At 38.7% G+C, this 13,749-nt stretch overlaps 1 protein-coding gene and 2 long non-coding RNA genes across 4 annotated transcripts in view; 2 read left to right on the forward strand and 1 right to left on the reverse strand.

Annotated features, from left to right (window-relative positions):
• LOC309513102 overlaps positions 1-13,749 on the forward strand; it is a 49,294-nt gene that overhangs the window by 34,492 nt on the left and 1,053 nt on the right. The gene's annotated exons all lie outside the window — the stretch shown is intronic.
• LOC309513098 lies at positions 1,090-11,367 on the forward strand. Its single transcript, XR_014211298.1, has 4 exons — positions 1,090-1,599; positions 1,666-1,724; positions 1,858-1,907; positions 11,273-11,367. It is a non-coding gene; the product is annotated as an uncharacterized lncRNA (long non-coding RNA).
• The window catches only part of nadka (NAD kinase a), a 30,445-nt gene continuing 23,492 nt past the window's right edge, over positions 6,797-13,749 (reverse strand). For both annotated transcript variants that reach the window (XM_082188759.1, XM_082188758.1), the window contains 3 exons: positions 11,297-11,454; positions 10,232-10,314; positions 6,797-8,483 (listed from right to left, as the gene is read on the reverse strand). In XM_082188759.1, coding sequence (XP_082044885.1) covers positions 8,336-8,483; positions 10,232-10,314; positions 11,297-11,454 — 389 coding nt within the window. In that variant the 3' untranslated portion in view covers positions 6,797-8,335. The remainder of the gene's footprint in view (positions 8,484-10,231; positions 10,315-11,296; positions 11,455-13,749) is intronic.

Raw genomic sequence — 13,749 nt, forward strand, 5'->3', positions numbered from 1 at the left:
GTGAGATAAAAAGTCGCAATTATCTTTTAAAATGTTTTATTCTGTGGCGGAAACAAGCTTCCATAGTTGGCAGTGCCTGTACACAACCATCATAAAATGATAAAAATCCATCCAGTGTTTTTTTTTTAATCTCCTTATGTTTTCCCCGTCTCAAATCAAGTCGTTCTATCTTGTGACGTCACACGGTCAGACGCCCCTCCCACGATTGTTGATTGACAGCAGCGTTTCAACACAGACCCGTCATGAGCGAGCTGTCAATCATAGTCAGCCATTGTTGATACGCTGGAGCTATGTCTATGAGCAGAATGGCGTCTAAGCGAGTGTGGTGTTCTGTTCTTGGGTGTAATAAGGAACACAGTCATTTTGATGTTCCTAAATCCGAACCGCTGAAGACGCAGTAGCTGAGTTTGTTTTCGAAGGGAATATTCCCCACGATCAACGTCAATGCTTTCATGTTTGCGCGAATCATTTCTCACACCAGACTGCTTTACACACGAGGGTCAGTATAAAGCTGGTTTTGCTAAGAAGCTGCTCCTGAAAAAAGGATCAGTACCAACTATTCGTGTTCCTGCTGCACCTCCAGAAGAACAAGGGAGTGTAACGTTATGGGTGGTGGTGGCGCAATGGATAAGACACATGCCTTTGGTGTGAGAGACCCGGGTTCGAATCCACTGTGAGACACCAATGTGTCCCTGAGCAAGACACTTAACCCCTAGTTGCTCCAGAGGCGTGCGACCTCTGACATATATAGCAATTGTAAGTCGCTTCGGATATAAGCGTCAGCTAAATGAATAAATGTAAATGTAAATGTTATATTAATTTTTATATTAATCTTTGCGAATCGCTTGCACGCTTCACGATGAATGCGGCTGTTTACACTCAGGGTACATTACGGCATGTTTTCTATGTACGACGTTCTCAATATAATTCATAATCCCACGTTTATAATGAACAACGCGTTATGGTTATTGTGTTATTACAAACTGTGGACGCAGGTGTAAAAGTTAACGTGGTAACACTACACTAAGCTTACTTTAATTGTCGAACTTCTTCGGGACCGTCATCTTGTTCCGGGTCCGACTCCGGTTGCACAGATGTGTCCTCAGAGACTCCCGCTGCCATTCTTTCTCCAAAATATACCCTCAACTGTTGTCAAGGCAGCACTCCACGTGTGTTGTGTCAAAACGCCCACAGAACAGAGGGGCGGGGAGAGCAAAGCTCATTATCATTTAAAGACACATGCACTTAAACGGAGTGCTGAAAACAGAGCTGTTTTTGACCAGGTAAAATGAGTGTTTTCTTACAATACTAATGATAATTTTTAATTAAAGTTTATTACAAACTTTTCATTTAGACCCTAAAGAATCATATTAACTTGTACAAAAATGGCATTATATGACCCCTTTAAGGAGCTTTATTTTGACGGGTTTGTGGGTTCTTCTCTTCCTGGCATTCTCGGTTCATCTGAGGTTTGTTGTCTCTCTCTCTGACTGTGTATTGATGTGAATAGCTCTAGTTATATGCTCTATTTCTAGTTTAGTTAGAGCGGGTCTGGCGGTGCTGGCATTGTGGCAAGTTTGTGGCGGAGTTCACTTTCAGGTATGTCTATTTGCACTAAATTTTGATCCCTTGCATTTGAGGTATTTATGATGATATGTTCAGCAGTAACGACACGTTAGCAGGAGTGGGAACGCCGGCCGGTAGACAAAGCCGCATCACCTGTTGTGAGTTTGTTTTGCTTCCCGGGAACATTTTTCTTTGTTTTGTTTGTTTTGCTTCTCGCCAACATTGTATTAGTTTTGTTTGTTTTGCTTTTGGCAACATTTGTTAATGTGTGCTTCTTCCCTCTTTCTCCAGGAGCCAATGAGGACTAGGTGTGGAGCAAGGGAGGCCAGCTGCTTCATTCAGTAGTGTGTGCTTCACCGTGTGTTGTGTTGTGTGTGTGTGCGCTTCACCGTGTGTTGTGTGTGTGTGTGTGTGTTGTGTGTGTGTGCTGACAACACTTCTCTATAGTGTGGGCGCGTGGTGTTTGATCTGTTGTGATTTGAGGTGGGTTTGGACGACCTCCTGAGTTGCAGCCGGCCTGCCTTGTTCCCACTACGCCTGGCCCTGGAGATTTATTTTTGTCATGTTGGGAAATTTTATTGACGCTGTTGATTTTATAATAAAGTCTATTTTTGTATTGTTCCTCACGTCTCACATCATCTCTGTCTTCAAATGGTAAAACTTACCTGTGTGTCCTTATCCGGAGTTATTTCCCTGGCTCTCCACCAGGGCGGCATAGTCGGAATAATTTAATAGTGAGTCACTTTACCCTCCACTCGAGTCTTGCCACATATAGAACCCAATATTTTGGCATAAACACTTTTATAGCTATAAAGTTATTTTAGTCATTGTACATGAAAGAAATAGGCTATTCTAAAGGTAAATTACTGTATACAGAGCAACTTTAATAAAAGCCCTACATTTATTGAGAATAATCTGAAATGTAGTTGTTTTAAATTTATTTTGACACAATTTATTTGATCAACAGTTAATTTGGCTGTAAAATATGCTCCACATTTTTATAGTTTATTGCATGGAGCCTAGTTGTACAAAACTGTATTTTACAGTAATTTGACGGAATCTGTTTTTATCTTTTGTATTTTTCACTTTTTTTTTTTAAATACCATGGCATTTATTTAGTTTATATTACTTTGTAGGGGAAATCTGATATTTTACATTATACGTTTAGTGAATTTATAGTGAATTTTTATTTGAATGAACCAAAAATGTGTGCACCAGAGAAATCACTTAAATAGATCATTCATTAGTTATGTTTTTATTAAGACTTCCTGCTGGCATCTCTTTTCTTTGCTTGTCTAGACCAGATAAAACTCCCTGTCAATCTATTGTTGCTTCAAGAGATAATAGAGGAAAGTTAAAGTGACATAAGGAAACTTATAGTGTAAAAAAAAACCTACCTCATGATTACATAATAAAACACCCATGATTACATAATAAAGCGGTGTAATCTTTGTACAGCCATGACCCTTTCTTCTGTGAAACAATGCCCATTTCATGAAAGAGTGCAGGAACAAGGAAGAAGGAAGAAGGAAGAGCTTATAGGCCCTGTCCAAATGGCACAATAAACACTCATGTTAGTTACTTCACTTTCATGCACTCGCGAACTTCCCTAAGCACTTCCCAATCGCCGCCATTTTGAAGTGCGTTCAACTTCGTCAAGTGGGCGAGGGAACTTTATTTGGACTGACCTGACCTTCGACCCCTCGTCCGAAATCGCATACTCTCTTGAGTCAGAGTGAATACTTGTTTTGAATAAGTAATTACTTTATGTCCTTTCGTTCACGCGGATGTTCGTCATTGGTTACGTTGCACGAGCGCCCACTACTGGCGGAACCCTTGAAATGTGTTTAAATGTAACGCACTAAAGCCCTTGATCACTTGAAATCCAACTGGAAATGATTTATTATTTATTGTTTTTTTCCCCTTATGAATTTGTTTCATTCTATACTGTAGGCCTGTATGTGGGCTTTTTGAGAAGCATAAAATGAAACACAATAATGGCGGTGGGAATTCCCCCGAGGGGAAGTGCTTAGGGAAGTTCAAGAGTCTATACCTAAAAGAGGAGTTAAACAGAGTCCCGGACGTTTTACATTTGCCATGTTGTCATTATCATGTGATCTACCAGCGTCGCTTCACTGTCATTCATAAATCCTCTCCTGTGGCCTCATGGGATAGTAAAGTGTCCATCATATACACACCTCAGAATCTCACCGGAAGTAGTAGATCATCCGGGTGCTTTTCACCTACTGTTTTATGAGCACTGTGAATTCAGACATACTTCTTTTATCACATAGGCCTATTGTTTTTCGCCTACTATATAGTGGGGAAGTGTGATTTCAGATGCAGCCAACATGTACATTTGGCTGTGGACAGATCCATAGACCACAATGCACCATGATTGTGACATCACAGCAGATCGTGCTTAACTGACCTCCACCCCACACAACTAGTGTATGATATTAGGGCTATTTTGACATTTAACCGCATAATACTTGTAGCTACCTCAAGCGGACTAATAGTTTATTGTAAATCAAGTTATAGTTTCATTTAAACACATTTCAAGGGTTCCGCCAGTAGTGGGCGCTCGTGCAACGCAACCAATGACGTAGCGGAACAAAAGTGGGCGTTTCTACATTTGTGGGTGTTTTCAAACTAGTAGGTGTTTATAAATCATGCAATGAAAATGATGCCCTTCACCCGACCCCACCCCTAAACCCTACCCTCTCTGTGACGTGGGCAAATCAGGTAACACGGTGGAAAACGCCCCTGTTTATGGCCTTGCCCACTGATCTGGTAACTCCTATTACTGTCCTGCAGAGACCTAAGGCTTGTTTGAGATGCGCCTTGCCTCGCCTGAAATGTAGTCGAGACTAGGCGGCTGCAGTGAGAGGAGGAGTGAAAAAAGCGCAGGCAAGCCGGACAGTTCTCTCTTCTCGTAGTGGATCTGACACCTGTGAGATCAAAGATGGATATCGCGGGACTCACGCTCGTGCACAGTGTTGCTAATAAACTGGATGTAATTCAAGTTCTGTTGCTTTTATATGAAAATAAATAAAATGAACAAGACACCCAAAGTACTTGTTATTTAATTCCATTCCCAAATACATGTTTATCAATATTTTTTTTTCTTTAATACAGACATATGTGTTTTTATTTATTTTCTTTTTTTATAAAAATTAAATTGCATAACCCAAAGAGATCGCACTGTTAGATAGTTTGGGAATATTCACACATAACATATACACATAAAACCTGATATTAGAGTTTTAAAATCAAACATTTTAAAAGAGAACAATACATCACAGTCAGAGCCGCCTTAACCTAATGTTAGGCCCCGGGGCTGAGAGGTTTTGTAGGCCCCCCATCCCCTCAATTTAAAGAGTCTCATTTAAAAAAAGTGTAATAGCCTATCTATAGGTAATCTACATCACAAAATGCATTAGTTTCTTTCGAGACCTACAACAGTGATTTTTTAAAATATTGTTTTTCATTTTAATATTGTTATTAACATATCACTGAGCACATAAACACAAGACACTTTATTTAACAACCACACACAGCAACTAAATTTCAACTTTATGCAAATGAGAAGCGATTTTCGCGAGCGACGACCAATAGGAAAGAAGCCTTTCAGTGGAGCTCAGCTCCCGTCACCGTCTCGAGTGAAATTGCATGTGAATCGGCAAGACCGAAGAGTTCAAGGGCGATTTCACTGTTTTATATGATTTGACTGTAACTAACCACAAACATGGATATAATAAAATGATGCATGGAAAAGAAACTGTCGACAGTCTCAGTGAGTTTAATTCATACATTTATAGTTCGAGTGTTGTAGTTTTATGATGCAAGTTTAGCACTGCTGCAGTTCATTTTACAGTGCATTATGTTGACTATTAGGGACAAGAAAATGTATTAGCCTATTTGTCAAATTCGGATGACGTTTTAGTAATTGATGACAGTATGAGTGAGTTTAATTTGTAGATTGATCGATCGTTAATCTAGTAAATGATTTAATCCCTGAACACTGCTGTGTGTAATATAAAAACACTCTCCCAACAGCATACTGTTTCTTTTGAGCCTAATTCCTAGTCAAATTAAAATGATATAGTTGTATAATATCACTTGTGGTGGTGTTTTGTATAGATGTGGCCAGACGAGCAGTCTCGCCTCATTCGCGCCGCGGGACCTCTAGACGTGCGTAAACGCGTCTTTACAACACTGAAATCACTCGCGCCAGACGCTCTATTCGCGTTTGGTGTGAACGCACCTTAACAATAACATTAGAGCGACAGCACTACCAACGCCCACAAGCGACTAGCGACATACAGCGACAAAATCTGACAAGTTAAAACAATAGGCTATGACCTTTTCAGCTCATCATGAACCTGAACATGGGAGGCCCCTGATCTTGGGAGGCCCCTGGGCTTCAGCCCAGGTAAGCCCGTGCATTAAGGCGGCCTTGATCACAGTTGTTTAAACCAATGAGCATTAAGCTGTGTCGTCAGCAAGTCGTTTCCCATCGTGCTTTTGATCAGCGCAGTCGATGGAGAGCAACTGCGCTCGACTGCAGAATCCGACACGTGCGCCTTGCGCTCGCGAGAGATTTTTGACATGACATCAGAGCCGGCGGTCCGCACTCGGACACATTTCTAACCGGCATGCATCTCGCGCTGATCACCGGTGATTGGTTCTGCGCAGATTTTGCTCATCTCAAACAAGCCTCTATACTTGGGTAAACGAGACAGAGGGAAGTTAGTGGCCTTAAAAAAAAAAAGAAAAGAAAGTTAGTGGCCCTGTCCCAAATGGCACCCTAAGCCCTCACGATCTTCTACACTTTCATAATGTATGACGCTTTGACTGTCGGGAAGGCGGATCTCTGCAAAAGTGCACATCGAGGGCGCTTGCGAGCACACTTTTGAAACCTAAAATGACAAATGGGACACCATCCAACAGTCATTAAGTACATTAATGCTGCCTTCACATTCTACCGGAATTATCGTAAATACTAGTTTCCTAGTTAAAAAAATAGTTAGACCAGAATGACCTCTGAAGTCAAAATTTGAATGCGATGAGCTCGTAATCACGACTTCAGAAGTGGGATATTTCCGATCATTAAGTCCACAAGACTGTAAGTGCGTGTGAAGTGTGCTATTTGGGACAGGGCAGAAGTAGGCAAACAAAGATAGGCTAATGCATGACACAATTTTCTTTAATTGACCACTAAGAGAAAGCCAGTGATAAAGTTGAGTTTTATTGTCTTATCTATGAATGTAAATTATGAAAAATAATGATTCATAAAATAGAATGAGTTTAATGGTGTCACAATAAAAGAGCAAAAAAAAAAAAAAAAAAGAAATGCATTCTTATTTCTCTAAATTTGTAAAAGATGTAGTTATGTCTCAAGTTCATTAAAAATATATTAGTCACTTTACAAATTTGTTATTGCAAATACATATTTACCAGCTACAAAACCAACCTTTGAAAACATAAAGAGACGAGCAGAATAAACAGATTTTTTTTTTTTTTTTTTTTGCTATGAAAATGTTCTTTTTAATAATAAAAAGTTCTGACAGTAAATAAAACCTGGCTTCTGACAGGGTGTGGTATAACACTGAAGCAGAGGTCAGATATGATGTAAACAGAGTAAACGCTCAGTGATTAATTGTGAAGCTGTTACAAAATGTTTTATATCTCATAAAAAGCTTACATTTCAATTGAATAGCCTATTGAAGAAAAATTGCAAACATCACCCTGAATGATTCTCAGGTCCCTTCATAAGTATTATGGTTATTGATTTGCTTCTGTCCATCTTTAAATACCTTCATAACAGAACTGGAAAAAACTGACTTAACTTAAAAAAAAAACACATAATGGACTTTTCTTTCTGTAGTGTTCACTTTCCCTGTTGTAGTTTTTAAGAAACCCATTGTTGAATTCATAGTTAATCCAGTTGCTTGTTGGTCTGTAAGAATACAATGGGACAAAAATCCAGTGGAAAAAAGAAAAATAGCCAATGAATATTCAAGCTCAGATATGTAATATATCAATAACCAAGATGTATGATACATTCTAAATATGCCATAAATACATTTCCCCCAAATTACAGACTTTGATGCAATGCTCTATAAGGCACAATATAATCTATTGAAATTCAGTTATTGCTTTAAAGGACCTTGTCAGCCAAAAACTGACAATACATGATACTTTCCCCAAAGTTATAATGGAATGAACAGATGACGAGTAAAAAGTAAATGTGCCAATAATATGTGGCCACGCATATTGGGGTCACATTTCCCCCAAAATTTAAAGAAGAAGAAAACGAAATAAATGATGCCTTCATAATTTTTCACTTTTTCCCCCAAAATTCTCATTACCATAATGCAAAATAATTGCATTATCAAAAAAATAATAATAAAAAATTTAACCTCTCAAGTATTTATACATCATGGCTGTAGTAGTTGTACTGTCTTCCTATTATGCATATTTAAATAAAACAATCATTGTTTTGCAGTCATTTTCTACTGTAATTCAATAATAGTGGCTGTTACAGTACAGAGAATCATCAGAATTACACACTCACAAAGTTTTGGGGCAAAACTGTCACAATGCAAAAAGTCTTCATGGTCCTAAAAATAGTTGTTGTTTTTTTTTTTAAGCAAAATATAATTTTGTAATAATAAGCTGAAATGGGAGTGGTTTGTTTTAATGAAGATAGACTGTTAAAAGTCTGTTAAAAGACGTGTGTTGAGTAATAGTGTTGGGAATGTGTTCAGAACTCTTCCTCCTCAGAGCTCAGATGACTCTGTTTCTTGCGAACGTTCCAGTGTAAACATTGAGCCAGACTCTCGAACCAGTCGTTCACCGGATCACGGAAACAGATGGAAGGAACAGGGAAGCATGAAGACGTGATGGTGATGCTAGAAGAGTAGAGAGGAATATCATGCATCAGGTTTACGAGGAAGCACACGCCAGTCTGCCTTGACATGCATCATGCTTACATCATATCCTAACCAGACGTGATGCAAAAACATTGGCGATCTTTTCCATGCTAATCAACATTGCTGGGTAGATTACATACAAATTGTAGTCGGATACAGATTCCAAATTACATGAAAAAATTGTAATCCATTTAAAGTCCCCGTAGTCAATTTTATTCCTTAAAACTCATCTTTGTCACCAAAATTATGTATTTAAATGTTTTTTTCTCTTGAAAAAAAAATCTTCATGCCTTAAAATAGCTTGAATGTAACTCGACACCCTTGCCTCATTTAGTATACGCGGTTCTATGAATATGCAAATAAGCCCCGCCTCCACTCGCTCAGAGATCCACTCGTTGACAATCACACGTTGATCTGATTGGTTACAAGGTAGTTTAACCAAAGACAGTCTCAAAAACACGCTTTGAAATCGCTGGTGTTTCTGACGTCACAAACTACCTTGTAACCAATCAGATCAACGTGTGATCGTCAACCAGTGGATCTCTGAGCTGAGTGCAAGCGTGCCGCACAAGCCCTGAAAAGTGAAGCCAGAAGGTCTCGATCGCCCCCTGGTGACTGGTCCTAGTATAGGTCATAAGCCCCGCCTCCCTGTGTTATTCAACGGGACTTGAGACCAACTAAACAATTTAATTACACTTCAAATATCTTTCTTCCGAAGGTGGTTTCTGTCATTTACTGTAGTTTTTAATCACGCTGATGTAAATTCAAGTGTTTGTTTTTAAAATAAGTTTGTTTTTAGTTAGTTATTTGATGCTATAAAAACGGTGGTGTACGTCATGATTGACAGCTGTGATTGACAGGTTCTCTGAGCGAAGTAGTCACTGAAGCACCAACAGACTTTTTTCGGGATCTTCAGAGGACTGAGGAGATTGGAGCTTTAAATTTAATATCAAAATTTCTATAATTAATTATTTCACACCGAGAGTGAGGGGGCGGGGCCTTGATTTCACGGCTTTACTTCCTGCTCACGACTGCGCAGGTCTGGTCCCGAGATCGCTACTGCGCAGACTCAAGCCCCAAGATGTCAGCGCCATATCGGGACACTGGCGGCTTCACTTCTCACCATTGGAAGAGAGCGAAGGGGCGTCGTCCATATTTTTTTACAGTCTATGGCTGAGTGAGTGAGTGGAGGCGGGGCTTATTTGCATATTCATAGAACCGTGTATACTAAATGAGGCAAGGGTGTAGAGTTATTCAAGCTATTTTAAGACATGAGAGTTTTTTTAAGGAAAAAACATTTAAATAAGTCATTTTGGTGATCAAAGATGAGTTTTAAGGGATAAAATGATTGACTACAGGGGGACTTTAACTTAGAATCTCAGGGCGTTCTTGAAGTGAACAGATTAGGTCAAAGAGGTTCAGCTGAAAAAAAGTTGGTGAATCGCATACAGTGCATGTACATGTGAAATTACCTGAATTTGTAAATTTGAATGTGTTTGATGGACAAAAGCCTTCCAGAGACAGTAAAACATGGTTAAATAACTCACTGAGTGATAATTCAAATAATCATTGTGTACGTCAGGAGCTGCTTAAACATGCAGTGTTGCAGTGTTGAGAAACACTTCTTAAAGTGAAATGATTTGTGTAGATCCTGTTCTTCTTTTGTGGGATGTGCATGTCGACACCCCGTGTTGAAAGCATTAAATGTGGAAGCTGAAGTCCCGTACCTGTCCCCATATGCGATCTCCTGGCGTTTCCTTCCATCGAGAGACACCCAGGCCGTGTTTCTGGCATCACGGGTCAGCATAATCTGAAAGCACATCAGGGTTCAGTGAAGGTCCTCATGCAGTCAAAGCTCACGAGCAGAGGCTGTGGACCCAAGCCTTTACAATTACTTCAAATAAGCATAACAACAGGGCAATAATTGGTTCAAATAAAGTAATAAAAGCAAGTAATCGTATGGTTTTGAGTAACACTGCTTATAATAAGTGCGGTCAATCGATTAAAAAAAATTAACTCGATTAATCAAATTCTTTTCTGTGATTAATTGCGATTAAAATAACTTTTTAAATATAATGTAATCATTTCATAGTTAATCTCCAAATTAATGTAGAGACAACATAAAGACATATATTTTAAATGCTTGTTTAATGGCATCTTTTTATGAATGAAGGCCAGTATCACTGACTCGCTACACGACGTCTCGATGAAAATGATTTTTTCCCCCATTTTTAAACATTAATTATAGCCATTCAACATTACAGTATCATTGAAAGCTATAGATTTTTTTTTCAACATTTATTAGGCTTCAACTTTTAAAAGTGAACTTAAAACAATCCTCACATAAACCCATAATAAATGTCCTATTTATGTGCCCTTCCAATATTGTGGTTTCTCTCTTTTGTGAAATCACTTTCTCAGAGATCTTTGATGCCAGAAATATAACTTTATTTTACAACAAAGCCGAGCATCTCCTGCAGAAGATCACTCCAGACCTTTGCTCAGCTCACACACATATACCATACATCCTTTATCACCCTATAAAGGGTAACACACCCTATAGATATTTTGGGGTAAAGGTCTTGTACCATGTGACATACTTCAGGCTTCCAAAAAGGAATAATTTCAAACCAAAGTCACACACAGAGGAAATAATAGTGTACAAATATATAGCTAAATTACTTATTTTCTAAATAATAAAATCTTCAACACCAATCCTCATATAAACCCATAATAATGTCATATTTATGTGATTTCCCGTCTGACAGGGAGTAAACACACAGGCTGTTCACCTTGAGCTTCACGCCGGCCGGCACCACGATGGGTCTGAAGGACAGGGAGTGTGGGCAGATCGGCGTGATCATGATGGCAGGAACGTTTGGGTGGATCATGGAAGCTCCTGCTGCTACTGCGTATGCGGTGCTTCCAGTGGGAGTCGACACGATCACACCTGTGACAGGGCAGAGAGAGCGCAGTGATGCTTTATCTTCTTTAAAGACTGTACATGTTTAGAAAGGAGAATCTCTGAACATGAATTTCCTCATTGGTATTTTGTCTTTTTCAGTAAAAATATCCAAACAGGTGATGATGGTTTGGTATCTACCTTTGTTTTCAAGTCTCTAAGCGCATTTACATGCACGTTCTTAACCCGATTATGCTTAGGTGTGGTCATGTTAACGAGTCATAAACGGCTTAAAGTCTCCCTGTAGTCAATCATTTTATCCCTTAAGGCGAGACACTACAGGTGAATAGGGTCAAATTTTTAACTAGCAGATATCACCATGAAACTTTCCCAGTTGTTTACCTACATTAAGATGAGAAAAAAAAATGTATTACAAGTTTTATGTAATTTAATGTTTAAATATGCAAATTAGGCTATATCTAATTAAAATATGCACTAATTTGCATATATTTCTGCAGATATAAATCTGAGTATTGGATAAAGCCAGGTTGAAAATTATTTTTTCATTGTGTTCACATATTAGATGGTAAACAAATTACAGAGGGATTTATGGATATATACTTTTGTTATCCTGTAAATCAGAATATACTGTCAATAGCCTTAAAAAAATGATTTCGCAATTTTTTTGGGAATAAAATGTTATATAAATCAAGCTAGGAATAATATATTTACAAATCCCTCTGTAAATGTCTTCATAATATAACTTGGTACAAGACTGGAAAGTTTGGTGTATATCGGTGCAACTGAAGTGGAGATTTCAGACTTGGAGAATGAGAGAAAGGTCATTTTGAGAAAACGGGCTTTAAAGATTTATCATCAGCCAATGAGATTGCGCATTCAGCCCTTTTACTTTCACGATTGGTTGCTGATAAAAAGGAAATGACCATAATTGGATCCGACAGGATTGTACAGGAGAGAGAGAGCTTTCTAACGGTGTGTGTGATGACGCCAACTTTTGTTGAATTGATGAGAAATCTACAGACGCAAACAGGACTTTTTTTCACCACAAGTCTGAAGCGAGACGTTATTGAAGACAAATATCCAAAAATCTCAAAATTGACCAGTAAAAAAAAGGATGTTTTTGCCTGCCGTGTCTCGCCTTAAAACTCATCTTTGATCTCCAAAAAGACATATTTAAAAGTTTTTTCCTTGGGAAAAAAATAATTTGTTACGCCTTAAATTATCTTGAATGTAACTCGACACCCTTTTCTCATTTAGTATACATGGTTCTATGAATATGCAAATGAGCCCCGCCTCCACTCACTCACTCAGCTCAGAGATCCACTGGTTGACGATCACACGTTGATCTGATTGGTTACAAGGTAGTTTGTGACGTCAGAAACACCAGCGATTTCAAAGCGTGTTTTTGAGACTGTCTTTGGTTCACTGCAGTTTTAAGGAGAAAATACTCAGCAATGCTGTCGACTTATGAATTTACACATGGTTTGACTTAAAGCGTATTAAAAACACCACATAGACATATAAACACGGTTTGAAAACGCTGCCGTTTCTGACGTCACAAACTACCTTGTAACCAATCAGGTCAAGGTGCCGGCGGGCTTTTGCATATCATTAACAGTGAACTAGCAGGGGAGTCTCGAGAGAAGCAGGTTATCCCGGTATATTTCTGTTGATATGTAAAATCGGGTACATTCAGCAATATAGCGGGTGAATTATGTATGTGATGTATATTACAATGTTATGATGAATTATATGCCTGTCTCCACTAATGTTCTGAGTTGTTCAAAGCGTTTCTAGGCTGCTGTGTGACTCTGAGATGCGAACGGGAACATGGTTTGTGTAACATTAGCAACACATTATTAGCTGTTTGATAACAGTCAAGCAAAAGGCTAATCAATCATATTAATTACCGTTATGTGTCGGACCTTTTAAAAAAAGCGATACCATTGTGCAGCGTTTACTGCAGTAAGTCGGCCGAGTGGATCTCTGAGCTGGAGTGAGTGGAGGCGGGGCTAATTTGCATATTCATAGAACCACGTGTATTAAATGAAGCAAGGGTGTCGAGTTACATTCAAGCTTTTTTAGGGCATGAAGATTTTTCTTCAAGGAAAAAACATTTAAAATGTAATTTTGGTGATCAAAGATGAGTTTTAAGCGATACAATTATTGACTACAGGGAGACTTTAGGTGAACATGAACAGTTGTGACATATTTAAACGTTCCTTGAAAAAAAAATCTTCATGTCTTTAAATAGCTTGAATGTAACTCGACACCACTGATTAATTTCTACGCGGTTCTCAGTGGCGTAGCGGACGATAGACG

The sequence above is a fragment of the Leuciscus leuciscus genome (assembly GCF_965113295.1).
Source record: "Leuciscus leuciscus genome assembly, chromosome: 13".
Lineage (NCBI taxonomy): Eukaryota > Metazoa > Chordata > Actinopteri > Cypriniformes > Leuciscidae > Leuciscus > Leuciscus leuciscus.